The sequence below is a fragment of the Etheostoma cragini genome, chromosome 6 (genome assembly GCF_013103735.1).
Source record: "Etheostoma cragini isolate CJK2018 chromosome 6, CSU_Ecrag_1.0, whole genome shotgun sequence".
Taxonomy (NCBI): Eukaryota; Metazoa; Chordata; class Actinopteri; order Perciformes; family Percidae; genus Etheostoma; species Etheostoma cragini.
The window spans coordinates 27,517,280-27,533,283 of record NC_048412.1 but is presented as its reverse complement, the minus strand read 5'-3'; the positions used below and the strand labels follow the sequence as shown (position 1 = coordinate 27,533,283).

Below are 16,004 nucleotides of genomic sequence, written 5' to 3'. Positions count from 1 at the left end.
TTCCACAGAAATGTAAACTCTTCAAAATATATCGGTCATAAACAGGCGGAAATCAAATGAAATGCATTTGCTAATGCGTATCCACTTTGGTAATGTCAGTGTGGGTGGTGCACTGTGCATGCAGAAATATTCAAACAAAAAGACTCGGGCATATCATGAATCTACTGTTTATTTTTGGACTGTAAATGTACCGCAGTAAAAACTTTATAGATGGAAACAAGAATCCAGACCAACCAGATCCAACCCTAACAGTCTGCTTATCTAACCTCTTTTGTATAGCACACCAAACCCATTCATTCTACACGCGTAAAACATGCAAAGATAAGTCCAGTAAAATAACACCACTCCCCAGCAGACAAACCACAGCAGCTGTCTGTCTGATTACACTGGGAAACAGGAGCTCTACAAGGAATCCTACCCTTCTGCTCCCATTGATTTCAATCAGTCGGTAAAATCCGATTAGCCAGTAATCAATAAACTCTGACTTTCAAAGGACATTCTTTGTTTGGTCTTCATGCAGTTCCTTCATGCATACACCTTCTTCCATAACATGCACACAAAGACTAAAAGAGTGAGTTATAATGAGTAAGACACGTATGTCAGAAACAAGCATGGGCGGAAACCTTCGTGGGGGGGGTGCACATTGCATCTACATCCTAGTGATGGTCCAATGAAGCTTCGCAAACCACTGTCTTTGTTATCTGAGCTCACTAGATATAATATGTATACTAGATATAATGTATGATACAGTTTGCTATATCTGACTTATGTGCATTGTCCTTCTACAATACTTTTATACCACCAGTATTTATTTATGCCGCAGGAGACTGAATAAGGTATAGTCTATTTTAGTCTTATTTAATGTACAGTAACTTTGTTTTTATTTTACTGTAAGAACAGTACTTCTTTGTTAGACACGTGTTCTACTTGTACCCATCTAGCTTCTCTTATCTTTGCTGTTACAAACCGCAATTTCCCCACTGTGGGACAAATAAAGATCTTATCTTATCTTATCTTAGATGTTGCTCTCTGTTGAGCCATTGGTTGAAACAAACTGAATTGCCATGCCTTTAACCTTTGTCTTTCAACAGAGCGAGTCATCTAGACAGTGCTTCGCAAAGCTTCCTTCGACCATCACTACTGTAACCTATTTTCTTCAGTTGGAGAGACTTAGGGGAAATGACACAAAGTATAGGATTTATAGGATTTGGGGCTTTTTGAGAAAACAAAGACCGAGAGAAACCACCCCTGGAAACAAGACTAGTGCTCGGTGTCTTTATCGGTAGAATTGGCACATTGGTGGTTTGCGTCACAGATGTGCGCCCCAAGGCACGACTTTGGTTTTTATAGTAAATGTAGTATCCAGCAAACATATTTGTCTCTCTAACTAACACTGAATAGATCTAATACTTTAACTCCATTTGACTCACTACTTTTCACACCGGTTCTTCCCCAGATGACCAGGATTTACCCTCAACGTCAGACTCGTCAGAATGGACTGACTCCCCCTCAACATTTCTACAAAACACCTGCTTCACCTCCGAATGCATCTGCTCCTGCTCTTTCTTTACAGGCTGGGCTTCTGACGAGTCAATAACCCCCCTGGAGTTCCAGTTAACTACATTTTCAGAATCCCCCCAAACCGCATTGTCAGCAAAGTCTAGATTCTGATTGGTTTGCTCAGCTGCGTCATTACAGGCCTCAATTGGCTGATGAGTGGCACCTGTCTCCAAGGAGGACAACCAGAAGTCATTCTTTAAGCCAGAGCTGAAGAAACTATGGAGGCCGTTGTCTTTGCCATTCATATTCAATTGTTCTGTTGATACCTTCGCCAGAAAGATATCGTTTTCATCAGGTACACTGTCGGGGGGAATCTCAAGGGGCTCCTCTTTACCTGTCGTAATGACCTCATCGGCGCCTCCATCATTGTGGATATAACTTTCAACTGATTTAGGAGCATGATCACATTCTACATTCGGATCTCTGATTCCTCCAAAGTCCTCACTTGGGTTCTCTAGGACTTCCCATTCAGCTTTTTCTAAAACATCTTGAAGTTCTCGACAGTCTGCATTATCTTCAATAAGATGTTCTTGAGATTCACTGGTTGCTTCTTCAGGTGCAACCTCTTTCACCTTAGTGGTGGGTGCCACATCTTGCAGGTTTTCCTCATCTGCCATGACTTGCAACACAGAGTTTGGATCCTTTGAGTTGTTAGTTTCCTCCATGTCAGACCTGCCGGTGAAGTCCGTAAAGCCATAGAGATCTTCTGTTCCATCAGCGTGTGTCACCATGGACACATTGGGTGGATCTTCTTCCTCTCTTTTCTCTTGAGCATCTTCAGCTTCTTGATCTTTATGCTGAACTTCATCATCTGCCGGAGCATCTGCTCGAGGTGCTATGCTTGACAAATCACTTAAATGTTGGTTCTCAAAATGTTGATCTACTGTAGTTGAAGATGCAAGTTGGTGGTTTACGCCCATTTCAGGCTCTTCACAGGAAGACATTCCAGCCTCTTCTTGCTCTGTCATTTCCTCCGGAGACATATGTTTCATCTCCTTGATCTCTTTGACCTGCTGCTGTGCAAAGTGAGCGCTGTAGATGTCTGTGGCTAGGTTTTCTAATTCCTGTTCCACAAGTCTGTCTGTCTCCAACTCATCATTGTACACATTAGAGGGTACGATGGGTTTTGGGGGTTCTTCAGTTTCTTCATCTGAATGTCCATCGCTGACATTTTGGACAACATCACTGTCTTCAATGTGAGTATATCCCAGATTATATTCATTGTCCAATACCTCTGCTTCAACTTCTTCACACAGATCCTCCATAGTTCCAAATCTCGTTGACTTGGCTTCGCTCCACATTCCCATCTCTCCGGTCTTCTTTTCCTGCTCCCCTTCGCTAGACTCGCTCTCATCCACGTGTGACGCCTGAGTGTTGGCGTCCGTCTCGTCGCTCTTGTATCGAATCAGTGGACGAGGGTCGGCGAGAGTGTTATCCTGAGCGTAGCTGTCGCTCTCCAGCTCGGTTCTCCATGACACGGAAACATTTTGAGAATCTTCCTCTTCATCATCTTCTCCGTTGTCAGGAAACTGTGCATGCCCTTGTTCTAACGCAGCATGCTGTCCATCATCATCATCTTCTTGCGTGTCCGTCATTGAAGAGGCCCCGTTGTCATGTTGCTCTACATCTGTGACCACATCCTGCCTAGTTTGTTTCTCACCATGCTCTTGTTCTCTTGCTGATATGTCTTCCTCTGGTTCAGCGTGTTGTCGTTTTTCTTCATCCTTTTCTATGCCTTCATCTGTCTTTACATCAACCCTCCTTTCTATTACACTATCCCACGTATCCATCTCTTCTCCATCCGGGTACAACTTATCTTCATCGTCCGTCTCATTTGTTCCTACTATAAAACTTCCTTTTTCTTGCCTCATCTCGACCGCATCCTCCTTCAAGATGTTTTCCTCTCGGTTGAAGTCTGCCACTTTGTTGAACAAGCTTTCTTCAGGCTCACATTCAGACACTGGACTGTTCGTCCTTGAATCAAAATTTGGTTCAATTACTGCCTCAGTTTCAGAGTCTGACGTTTCCTCTTGCACATGCCCTACTTCTTTGCCTCGCCACTCTTTCTCTACCCATGCATCAACTGGAGCATGCAGCTCTTCTTTTTCAGCAGGTATTTCAAAAGGCACATCCTTATCAGAGTCATCTGAGAAACCACAGGGCTCCTCTCTCATTCTGACGTGGTATGGTGAAAGGTAGGGTGTGGTCAACTGATGCTGACTATCTTCATAATTCAAGGGTGGCTCATTGCTGAGGCCAGACTCAACCTGGTAACCGACGACTGACTCTACGATGCTTCTTTCCTCAGGAGGTTTCACACCAACATTGTTCTGGTTCTCTTCATTTCCTTTGTCCCCTGATGTTGTTCCAACCTCCTGCTCACCGGGAGGGGATAGAGGCTCAGCATAGGTGACTTTCTCATGAACCTCTTGTGGTCTGAAATTTTCAACGGCTCCATCCTGCAGTATTTTGGGATAAGGGGGTTCCCATGTTGCTGTCTTTGTTGCATATTCATATGTAGGTTTTGTGGAATTCTTTGGAGTTTCAGTGATAGTTACTACTGGTTTTCTACTCCACATTGGCGTTGTAGTAATTACTGTTGGCCCTCTTCCTGATTTGCCACGGACAGATGAGAGGGAAGTGGTTTTGTGGCTTGCGGACAGCTGGGTCTGGTAATTCTTTTGAACCCCCCACGGGCTGAAAACTGCATCTGTGGAGGATGAGAGCAGAGCTCATGAATACACAATGAAGCTACTGTAATAATAATGACATGCATTGATGTTTTCTTGAGATGAAACCAATTTCTATTGTATTTCTATATCTAAAATTCTGTCACATATGCTGTATACTAAGATATTTGACACACAGCTTTAACTAGTATTTGTGACATAGATACTGTGGAGAACTAGTCTCCCCGAAGCATTATTAAAACATATGTTCTCAATGGAGGTTGGACACTAATGGGAAGATATTGATCTTCATTTCCTTTCAATTTTGTCTGTTACTGGAAAGCAAAGCCATATGGCTCAATAACCTTTGGGGACTGTCTTAGGTGGCTTGTATTACAGGACCCAAAGTGCCTACCTCAGCTCTCTTAGCCAAGCCCCCCCGCCAACCCATCTACCCAGTTTGACTAATGTGATTACAAACTGCTGTCCCCCAGTCTGAGGGGCTTTTAGTTGACTGGACGAAACTCTACGCTTACAAAGTCAGTGGACATAAAGGAGGATTTCTGCAACATGGTGATTAATCGGCCTATTTGCTTGATTTATTGAGTTGTTTGGTCTATAAAATGTCAGAAAATGGTGAAACTAGAAAATATTCATATTTCGGAAGCTGGTTTTTTTATATTTATTTTCAAAAAAAAATTTAAATAAATTGATAAATGGCTTATCAGAATAGTTGGCCGTGAATTTAATAGCTGACAACTTATGGATCTTTGCAGCTCTAATTAATATTGTTTACTTTAATTACCTGTGATGGTTCTTGGCTTATTTAACAAAGGGATCTCTTCCCCAAGGCCTTCATTGTCTAGCAAAGCTCTGTAGAGACAGACAACAAGAGACACAGGTTACAACAGAGTTCTTACACACAACATGCAACAATACTGTGATGTTTGCAATTTGGATGAGCTATAAATGGCTGAATGCCGTCATGAGGCTGCACACAGAGTGATGGGTGGGAAGAAGAGCGAAGGGCAACATTTAGTTTTGTTCTTGAGCTGCAGGAATGGACGAAGGTCTGTTGTTAAGGAAATGAAGAAAAGGGCCTGTCATTGAGGAGCCATCTGCACAAACTTGGCCATCATTTCCTCACACACACACACACACACACACACACAGGACACTAGAGCTTACCAACATACATAATGACAGCAGATGCTAGGAGCAGCCCATGCAGTCCTAATACCTCTGTCTCTAGACGGTGGACCACAGCGCCTCCATTCCAACACATAATATAATTAGCTGTGTCTGGTGGTTGCATCTTTGTTCTTGCGTGTCCTTATCATGTAAGAAACATATCAAGGTATAACAACAGTCTCATGTGCAGTGAATGACATTGAAATTTGTCCTCTCCATTCCCCCCACCCCCTCCCTCTCTCCTCTGTTGTCATACTAGACTCCCACAGCTCATGAATCTGTAGCTTCTCCCTGAAGAGTGATGGTCAATATTTTGAGGAGGTGGGGGGAGGGAAAGGAGACACCACTATAGAGCTTCATAATGGATACGTTGCTCTGTCCAAATTACAATGAATTGACCTTTGGTCCAGACGGCTGCACTCGCTGTGGACGGCCCTTTGTTTGTAAAAGTGTTACAGAGCAGCGTTAGAATGAGATGAACTCATTCTCTGAATCTGAGCTGATGTTGTGATGATGGCTCAGCTGGCTGTTGACTGTCAGAAGTTGCAACTCCTCTTTGCATACATTGGAAGGTATCCAATAGGGCTGCAACTAAAGATCATTTTTCCTCAAGCGAAGTTCCAGCTGTTTTCATCTCCGTTCCACCAGGTGGCGCTCTCACCAGGTTCCAAGGGTTTTTACCGAGCTGGGCAAAAAAAAACCAGCTCCTACTTTGCTCCATGGTCCTGGAATGACTTGCAAAACCCAGTCCCATTAAATGATTTTAAGGCCATGTTAAAATGCCATGTGATTAAAAGATGGAAACTGCGACATGTGAACTGTTCCTTTTCTCTATGTGTGATTTTGCTGTACATTTCTTCTTCAGTTATGATGAGTCCAGGATTTCTCTTAATCTAGTAGGTATCACAAAACCACTGCTAACCCTTTTATTTTTTTATCTTGAGTCACCTTGTTTCATGAGCTTGAATTCAATCTTTCTTGTTTTATTTTGAAGGGACACTCCTCTTGTTTCATGTCCTTATTTTAACAGTTTGGTATGTTTGGTTTGACTTCCTGTTTTGTGTGTTTTCCCGCCCTTGTGATTGTCTGCCCCGCCCTGATGTGCTTCACCTGTTCCTCGTCACCACCCTCCTTTCCCTGTGTATATCATCCTTGGTGTTTTCCTGTTTCCTTTTCCAGTGTTGGATTGTCTGCGTTTTGTTCCTGATTTAAAGGATACTTTCCCAGTATACAGTAGTTTCTTCCTGTGTTTTGTCTTTTAAGTGTTTCGGGATTTCCTTTTGTTGCCTGCCTGTTTTGGGATTCAGCTTTATGTTTTATTAAAGCATGCTTTTCTTTCTGGCAACCTTCCTGACCGGTCTCCTGCATTGGAGTCCTCCCTCTGACTCATCTCAAACTGGGACACTGGGACCGCTGGACATCCGTTTTGTACATCACAACATGCGAATAATGAGCTTTCGAGGGGTTAATGGGTGCAGTTATCCACACAAAGTTATCCACACAACTGTTGTCCTGTGTCCAATGTGCTGTTTTTATGCTAAGCTAGGCTAAACATGTCACATCTCTAGCTCTGTACTCAATACATAGACACATGTAATTATAATTGCAGAAGGGCAGGGGCAGAGATGGTGACTGCTTTGCTCAAGGACTTTGCGCTATACCATTGAAAGGATAAAGTGCATGCTGGGATAATGCATGATGGGATAATGCATGATGGGATAGGCCCCTTAACCCTGCAAGGATAATCAGGTACGTGTTGATGGTTAATATCTCTCTCCTTGGCTTTCTGCCAAGCATTTTGTGACTAAATCATGTATAATGGATCCTCTAGAACAGGGTTTCTCAAACGTTTTCCAATAATGTAACACCTTTGAATTGTTTTTAAGCCAAGTAACCCCTGACCTGCCCAAAACATTTTACACACATATACACTACCGGTCAAAACTGCGCTACAATGTGGACTATCTTGCAGCCGACGGTGCAATACCTGTACGTCGCCACCTCCAGGCCCAGAGACGTCTTCTGCTGCAGCAGGCCTCGGTTCTCCAGAACAACATGATGGATCCGCTGGCCCAGCTCCTCTTTCTCCCCCTCCAGGCTCTCCAAGTGCTCCTGCCAAAACAGGAAGTGGAGCCGGAAAAGGAAGCAGTTAAAAAAAGGTATGAATGCATTCTCATAGTGAAGTACATTGGGTATAAATAAACACTCATGGTGTGAGTCATGTTCTGAGGGTTTTACTGAGATTGAAGTTAACACTCTAGGTTTGACTTGTCACTCAGTTTGTTTGTTAAATACAAACAGATATATAACAGTATACTCAACTCAAGATTTTAAGTTCACAGAACAATTTTCTCAGAATCGGTTTTAACCCTTGAAAATCTAGACCTTTGACACCTTTGACAATGTTTTTTAACTTTTCCTTAGGATTTTGTCCCTTTTTTCAACACTTTTGATGCTTTTTTTCAGTGTTTGTCCCTTTTTTGACATTTTCGGCACTACATAACACTAACTTATAGGAAATTGTACCTAATGTTTGAGTTAGAAAAGCAGAAATTAGGAATTATTTACACTAAAATGAAAGGAATGGATGTTGATGGATAACCACAGACTGGAAAATGTCAACTTTTACTCAATACTATTTCAAAACTACTTCAATTTTTTTTCAAATGCTGTAAAATTGAATAAGACACCCCAATATTAATGAAAGTAGAGATTTGTACTTGGCAAAGAGCGTTGTGTGGAATCAATCATGTTATTTTGGGGAATTAAAAGGAACGTTGATAAATAGTCAAATGACTGAAACCTATTCCTTTTTTATTGAACTGCAAAATAACAATCAAAAGTGAAAATTAAAACAACTTAAATTGTATTTTATCCCTAAACAGAAACAATACTTTCAAGATTACTTGATAAATAATTCATGAAGAATGCAGCATTGTCTTTTTTTTAGAAGTGTTTTATTTGGTGTGGTTTACCCCTCAGACCTGGCTTTGACCCAGAACTAATCCCAACAGCCCCGGCCTATAAATAGCGAGTCCCCCAGTCCCTTTCAGACCCTGATGTTTTCATTCCATCAGAAAATTGAATTAGCATACTGAGGGAGAAAAGCTCCTTTTCAAAGCCTTCAGTGGGACATCTGGACCACATGCAGTACTATTCACGTCATTTAGAATCAATCTTTGTCATTTATTTTAACAACGAAACACCGTTTAGCAGCTCTCAAAATGACGGTGTAATTACAGACAAACACAGAAATAAAACCTTATTATATAAAATATAAATAAATAGAAATTTGTCTTGATTTTGAGAATATTTTGGCCGTAATAGCCCATATTTTGGTGGCCTCTGGCACTATTCCCACACATTGTTGGTTCTGCTCTTACCTGGAGTTGCTGGATCTCCTGGCTGTATCTGTCCCCCTGTCGGGCTGCCGTCTCCTCCAGGTGCAGCCTCACGTCCTGTGCTGAGGCCATCTCCTTCTCCAGGGTTTGGAGCTTCAGCTGGCTCTCGCGCTTCTCCTGATTCGCTTGAGTTAAACGGCTCCTGGCCTGGTTAAGTGACTTCTCCAGGCGCTCTAGCTGCCCCTGGTGGGCCTCTGCTGCTTCCTGCCATGCCCTGTTGGCCCTCTGCGAGTACTCCTGTCCTAGCTCTTGGAGGTTTGGTGTCTGCTTGCCCCTTTGAGCCGATGTGGAGGGCATAGTGGCTCTGGATTGGGTCAACTGGGTGGCTTCCAAGTGGGCAACATCCTCCTGATGGGTTTGAATGAGGTGCCTCATCTCGTCCTCCAGCTGATTGACCCTCTCCCTCAGCCAGATCTGAGCCCTCTGTTCCTCCTCCAGCTCCTTCTTGCTTTGCTCAATCTTCTTCTTGGCCTCCGCCCGAGCCTGAGCCTCCATCCGCCTCTGCAGGTCCAGGGCTTGGAGCTCCTCGGTCACCCTGCGGACCTCCATCTCCGTGTGGACCCTGTCCCTCCAGGCTGCATCCACCTCCAGCCTCGCCCGGCGCAGCTCTTCCTCCAGGCCTTGCCTACGTGTTGAGGCTCCATGGTCGCTGCGTTGCAGGTCTTGGATCTCTTTTGCAAGCGTCGCATTCTCCTCCTCCAGGAGTTTGACCCGGCTCAGATAGGACCCCAGGCGTCGGTTCAGGTCCAGCATCTGGTGCTTCTCCTTGCCCAGGTGGCTGTGGTGGACGTTTTGGTGCACGCTGTGGAACTCCATGTTGTTTTTAGGACTTAGAAGTTTGGCAAACGGAGGCCTCACTCAAAGGGACACCAATGATGATTTGTCTGTGTGAGTGAGGCTCCTGTGAGGCTCTGCTTGTGTGACCGCCAGCAAGACTTTCCTTCCTATATGAAGGGGCCGGGCCCATGGCAGGAGAGGAGGTGGGGAGGAGGGGAGGAAAGGGAGGAGACTGAGAGCAGAGGAGAGGGAGGGCAGAGAAGATTAGGGAAGGAGGGAGAGAGGAAAGAATGGAGGGCTGGAGGAGATGGGAAAGGGCACAGAGAGGCAATGATGTCATTCCCTAGGTTAACTCTTTCACCACTGGCTCATTTCCAGCAAAGAAATAACCTCTGAAAGAGACATGAATAGATAGAAACATGAGCATGTGTTCACAAGAAAAAAACAGTTTGATCCAGTCAGGGATCTTTGTTGCATGTCATCATTCTCTTCTCTCTACTCTTATTTCCTTTTCATGTTTTTACTGCCACGATCCCATGAAGCCTAATGAATACTTCAAAACATGTGTATTATTTTAAGTAAAGCGATGGTACCAATAATAAAAAATATGAAGTTAAAGGTCTTGTTCCTTTTCACTGTTTTTGCTGTGTTGCTGTGTTTTCAAAGTTTTTGTTGCTTTTTATTTTTTTGTTCAAAGTTTTGGTCTCTCTTTGATGTTTCTCTTTTTTGTTTCTCTGATTCTATTGATGTTTTTGTCACCCGGGACCCCCATAACCCATCTAAACCCCCCCACCCCCAAAGTTACGCCCTTGTTGACATGTCGGGAGTGTGCCTATGTTCCCACATTTCTGAGATTTCTTTACTAAATTAGGCCCTTTGTTCCCACGGTTCCTTTTTCATTCATTTCCATCAGATTGTTTCTCTCAATTTGGGGTTAGGGGTTAGCCTAGCCCTAATTTAAAGAAAATTCTTAATGTGGGAACAAAGGGCTGTGGGACAATTGGGCTGACCCCGAGATGTGTAGATTACAAATTAAAATTGGGAAGTTCTTAAGGTTTAGTCAAAGACAGTAGAGAACATGAAAGTTTTGGTTTGGTAAAAGACAGTCCAATGTATGTTGATCCTAAACTAGGGATTTACACTCTATTTTTTGCGGAAACTTGACAAATGGGGGGTGTGAATGGTGTGTCTTTGTTAGGACATTAGCAACAGCATTCTGAATGAGTTGACGTTGCCTGAGTTTTCTTTTACACTAACCCAACTTGCTGGAAACGAAACTAACTAATTGACAGAAAGTAACCACAATGACACAACCTCAAAGTTTCGAACATCCTCTTGCCGAGCGTAAAGTTCGGCCACAGAAAAATGAAGTATTAGATGAAGATTCATGGGAAACGTAATGAAAGACAATTGGATCAAATCAGCGGCATCAACAAATGCAACAAAATCAACTGAAAAAAAAGACAGATTCTTTATGGTCATATGTCAATTTAGCTTGACACAGACCTGCTTTCACATTTTACAGGAAGCATTATCCTAGGAATTGAGTGGAAGTCTCATTTCACCCAACAGAGGAACCAACCAGTTCTCTAAGGAAGATGCACGGTGGAGTAATTTGAGTGGTACTTCTCTGTCTGCAAGTCAGGCAGAACCCAACAGAGCGACTGTAACCATGGCAGAGGAGGAGGTTAGCTACGCTTCGGTTGTATTCAAAAGTAACCAACATCCTCCACCTGAAGGCAAGTATAGTATTTATTTTTAAATTAAAATGCATCAACATTGTGTTTTCTATACTATTATCTCTTAAAATTGTGTCCAACAGTGTATTAGGATCTGCTATAATAGTATTTAAGTGTATATATATTTTTGGGTTTAATTAGCCAACAGCATTGAATGCAGTTTCTAGTGCAGCTATAGTTAAGGGAATGGTGGGTAATTAGGGTATCTGGGTTTTACGGTCTAATACGATTTTTTTTTAGTTTTTCTCTAATTTGATATAACCTATGACTTATTTGAGTAGGTTTTTGGTAAATAAAGTGTGATCAAACCAAGAAAACCCTAGATGTCTAAAACATGAACAACATTCTGTAAATCAGTTTTTTAGTATTTTTATCATAAAAATGGGCATTCGAAATAAGCGCTGAAAATGTCAACATTATAAATATCAAATAACTTTGGAAAAAACATTTTAAAAAAGCACCCGCAACATTGAAAACTGACAAATGTCGGAAAAAGCTATAATAATGTTTCGTGGTTGACGGGAAGCGTCACAAGGGTTAAGAAGGACTTGCATTGAGGAAAGTTTGATACAATTTTAATCCTTTTTATCAACTGAGCCTGCAATTAAAAATGACTGTCTGTGGTTGAGTAATGGCCGTTCACATTACACAACCCACGCTGGAGATTCCAGCCAGACCACAGCTTCCTAAAACTGGTCAGGATAATGTGTCAAAGTGGTCATTTGTACAGTCTTTCCCTTTTAAAAGGCAGAGCTTCCTCTTTTGTCTTGGATTGGATATCGGACAATTGCAGTACATCATCTTTGGTTGTCTTTGACACTTTAAATTCCCTGAGTGAGAAAAACCTTTTAATGACTTGGCATTTTAAAAAATAAAGTTTTCTTGTGCGTACAAGATTAAAAAATATCACCTGATGAGACTCAAGGGGTTCCCTATAGGAAATCTAACTTTGTTAGAGCTCTTTTCATAATTTAGTGTCTGTTCTTCTGACGTCTTTAATTTGCATCTGTAGTCTCTGGGGAGGCTGACAAAAAACACTAATACAATTAATAATACTAATAAATGCTAAAATCTAATCTAAGATTCTAATATTCACACGTTGATGACAATCACAATTGATGGCTGCAAAATTGTATTGAGTAAAAGTTGACATATTCCAGTCTGTGATTATCCATAAACATCAATTCCTTTAATTTTAGTCAAAAAGATTCCTAATTTCTGTTTTTCTAACTCAAACATTAAGTTTAATTTCCTATAAAAGGAGGTTTATCGAACCTAAATTCCAAAAATAACTGTAAAACTAAAGTTATTAAGTTAGTGTTACAAAATGTTGAACGTCAAAAAAGTGACAAACATTCAAAAAAGCGCCAAAAGTGTTGAAAAATTGTTAAAATGTTAAACATTAATTACACTGATACAATTAATAATACAAATAAATACTAAAATCTAATCAAAGACTGTAATATAAATTAAAATGCTAAAATAACAAACTTGTTGCCACAAGTTATCTTGGGATTACAAGATTTTAAAAAAATCACCTGATGGGACGCAAAGGCATCTGTACAAAACCAATCATCAGCATTTCAAATAATGAGATACACTTTAAGTGTTTTGTTAATTAATGGTGGCAAAATAGTATTGATTAAAAGTTGACAAATTTGTCTGTGATTATTTATCAACATACTTTCCTTTAATTTTTGTCTAAATAATTCCTAATTTCTGCATTTCTAACTCAAACATTAAGTTTAATTTCCTATAAATTAGGTTTATCGAACCTAAATTCCCAAAGTAACTGTAAAACTAAAGTTATTAAGTTAGTGTTACATAGTGTTGAAAACGTCACAAAAGTGACAAACGTGTTGAAAAATTTGACAAAAACTTAAAATGTTAAAAACAGTGATTACACTGATACAATTAATAATACAAATACATACTAAAATCTAATCTAAGATTGTAGTATACATTAAAATTATATAGCATTACACCAACAGTATGCTTATCTTGTGATTACAAGATTTAAAAGTAATCACCTGATGGGATGCAAAGGAATCTGTACAAAACCAATCATCAGCACTTCAAATAATGGAATACACTTCTAAATGTTTTTGTTAATTTACGGCTGCAAAGTATTTAACCAAGTCATTGTGTCCTCCCACTTTTCAGCTAAAAACGAGGAAACTGTGTACGATGAAGTGAAGGCACAAAGTGAGACAAAGCAACCAACTGCTGACACAAATGGTAAGTTGTATAATAAACGTACACAGCATGTAGGTATTAAAATGGGGATCTTCCAAATACTGCTACAACAACTACCGTTGACTTACCTTAGTTACCTTACTACCATTAAATGGGTCTAGTTGATGAGTCATGAGGAACTGCTCAGCCTGTGAAACTGGTTATGAGAGTATATCTGCTCTGGAGGAGTTCTGTCAATAAACCCAATCTCTTCTTGAGTTAGCTCTTTTTTTTAATCCTGGACGAGTGCTTCAGGTCCAATGAATGTTACTCTTCTACATTAATATTACTGTAACTATTGATACTTCTACTACTACTTCTACTCATACTTTATTGGCATGAGATGCTTTTCATTAGGATGCGGATGCCCATGTCAATCTCTAGGTATGGTCAACTTTCCATAAAATCGTCTCTTAACGCAACTCAAACCAAATATTAAGCTAACTGAAATAAAACCATGCCAATCTATAGGTATGGTAAAGGGTATGTGATATATTGGGGGGGGGTATTTTAATTCCAAACACCAATGGAACTTTATCTGAATAACATAGTGGGGTTAATATTATACCCCCTGTATTTTAATTAACATTTACTTATTTACGATACATTAGTCATTCACAAAGAAAATTGGTGTCCTTAAAGGTTGGATTTTTCCCGATTTTTACTTAAGATAAATTTCCAAAAGAGGATTTTTTTTATTATTATCCAACTTAAGCATGGCTTTCTATACTCATGAGTAGCACTGTAGGTTCACAATATTTCAGCAAGAGTCAGATGTCATCTCAATCTTGAAACCTCCTGTTCTTCCTCTAAATATAGGTTAGTAGGAGATCCATTCCTAATTTGCTTGCAATGCAAGATATGGGTGATGAAATTCATCTGAAACTGATACCAGGCTTTAGCAGTATGAGTTAGTCAAATCAACCAGGTATCTTACCTGTCCTTTACATACTGCCTACCAACACTATCTCTGTATTCCCAGTGTTGTCTTGTACAGGAATAGCAACAAAAAGAGGGGATTTTCTACAAAAAAGACTAACTTTGAAATATACCGTCTCGCTTAGGTTAACTCAGACTGCGGAACTCATCATATTCATTTGTATGTATGTTGTTTAGTCTCTGCAGACTTCTTGCTAGACAAGAAAGCAAACAGACGTCTCCAGGATCAGCGGCTGGCCTGTTGTTTGGGAATCCTTTGTGTCATTCTGCTGTCGGTCATCATAGCAGGCGTGGTCTACTGTAAGAATACACAACAGGCAGTCCATGCATGAACTCACACATGACACAAACCTTAAAGAGTAATAGTATTAGTTTTCATCTGTAAGTCTTGTGTAATGCATTTGCCACAGTTAGAAGCTCAGACTAACTGACCTGTTTTCCTATATCAATGTTCTTTTTAACTACCCAAAATAACATGATTGATTCCACCCAACGCTCTTTGGCAAGTACAAATCTCTACTTTCATTAATTTTGGGGCGTCTTATTCAATTTCATAGCATTTGAAAAAACAAATCGAAGTGTTTTTTAAATAGTATTGAGTAAAAGTTGACATATTCCAGTCTGTGATTATCCATCAACATCCATTCCTTTAATTTTGGTCTAAATAATTCCTAATTTCTGCTTTTGTAACTCAAACATTAGGTTTAATTTTCTATAAATGAGGTTTATTGAACATGAATTCCAAAAATAACTGTAAAACTAAAGTTAATAAGTTAGTGTTACGTAGCGTTGAAAACGTCAAAAAGTGACAAACATTGAAAAAAACGTCAAAAGTGTTGTAAAATGCAACAAAAACTTAAGAAAATGTTAAAATCATTGATTTAAAAAAAAGCCTCAACAAAAGTGTTGATTTTCAATTTTGACGGGAAGACAACACAAGGGGTTAAGTGACTTAACGAGTACTATTTCTAAATCTTTTTTTATTAGTTATTTTCTGGGTACAATGATCAATGCAGAAGTAAGTAATTCAAAAGACAGTGTTGTTGTTGATGATGATGCAACTTTTATTTTCAACATTGTGTAACCATGTATTCCATATTCAGCATTGGAGAGGTGCATTGGGATGCACAGAGCAGCATAATGAAGGAATCACAATTGGATTAGTTTATTAGAAGCCACAATGATTTGGACATGTGTAAAGAAATGAAAAGATGAGTCAAGTGATATTCTGTATTTTATTTTTCAAACAAATCCCATTGTTTGTCGGTCTGTCCACATTTTGTGCAGCAGTAGTATTGATTTAAAACTGCAGTGTTCTTTGTGCAATGGCAGATCTTTGACGTCTTTAAATTGCTGGAAAACCTAAAGTGAGACAGACAGGAAATAGCTTTTGAAGGATTTCAAAATGTAAAGGTAAACATTGCTTTACCACTGTGATTAAAATTGATTTTTATTTTGCAGTTGCTACAGCAAGTCATCAGAGTGATGAAAGT

The 16,004-nt window shown here is 40.2% G+C and overlaps 2 protein-coding genes across 2 annotated transcripts in view; one reads left to right on the top strand and one right to left on the bottom strand.

The window, feature by feature from the left end:
* Positions 1-677: 677 nt before the first annotated feature.
* Positions 678-9,732, bottom strand: nes (nestin). Its single transcript, XM_034873647.1, has 4 exons — positions 8,804-9,732; positions 7,408-7,532; positions 5,035-5,102; positions 678-4,270 (listed from the first exon to the last, which is right to left on the bottom strand). Exons 1-4 carry the CDS (start codon positions 9,635-9,637, stop codon positions 1,437-1,439), a joined length of 3,861 nt encoding a protein of 1,286 aa, XP_034729538.1. The 5' UTR covers positions 9,638-9,732; the 3' UTR covers positions 678-1,436.
* A 1,409-nt stretch (positions 9,733-11,141) lies between these two features.
* LOC117945929 (C-type lectin domain family 4 member G-like) overlaps positions 11,142-16,004 on the top strand; it is a 22,981-nt gene continuing 18,118 nt past the window's right edge. Inside the window, exons 1-3 of the mRNA XM_034873674.1 lie at positions 11,142-11,337; positions 13,501-13,575; positions 14,689-14,811. Of these exons, the coding sequence (XP_034729565.1) occupies positions 11,271-11,337; positions 13,501-13,575; positions 14,689-14,811 (265 nt within the window). The 5' untranslated portion in view covers positions 11,142-11,270. The remainder of the gene's footprint in view (positions 11,338-13,500; positions 13,576-14,688; positions 14,812-16,004) is intronic.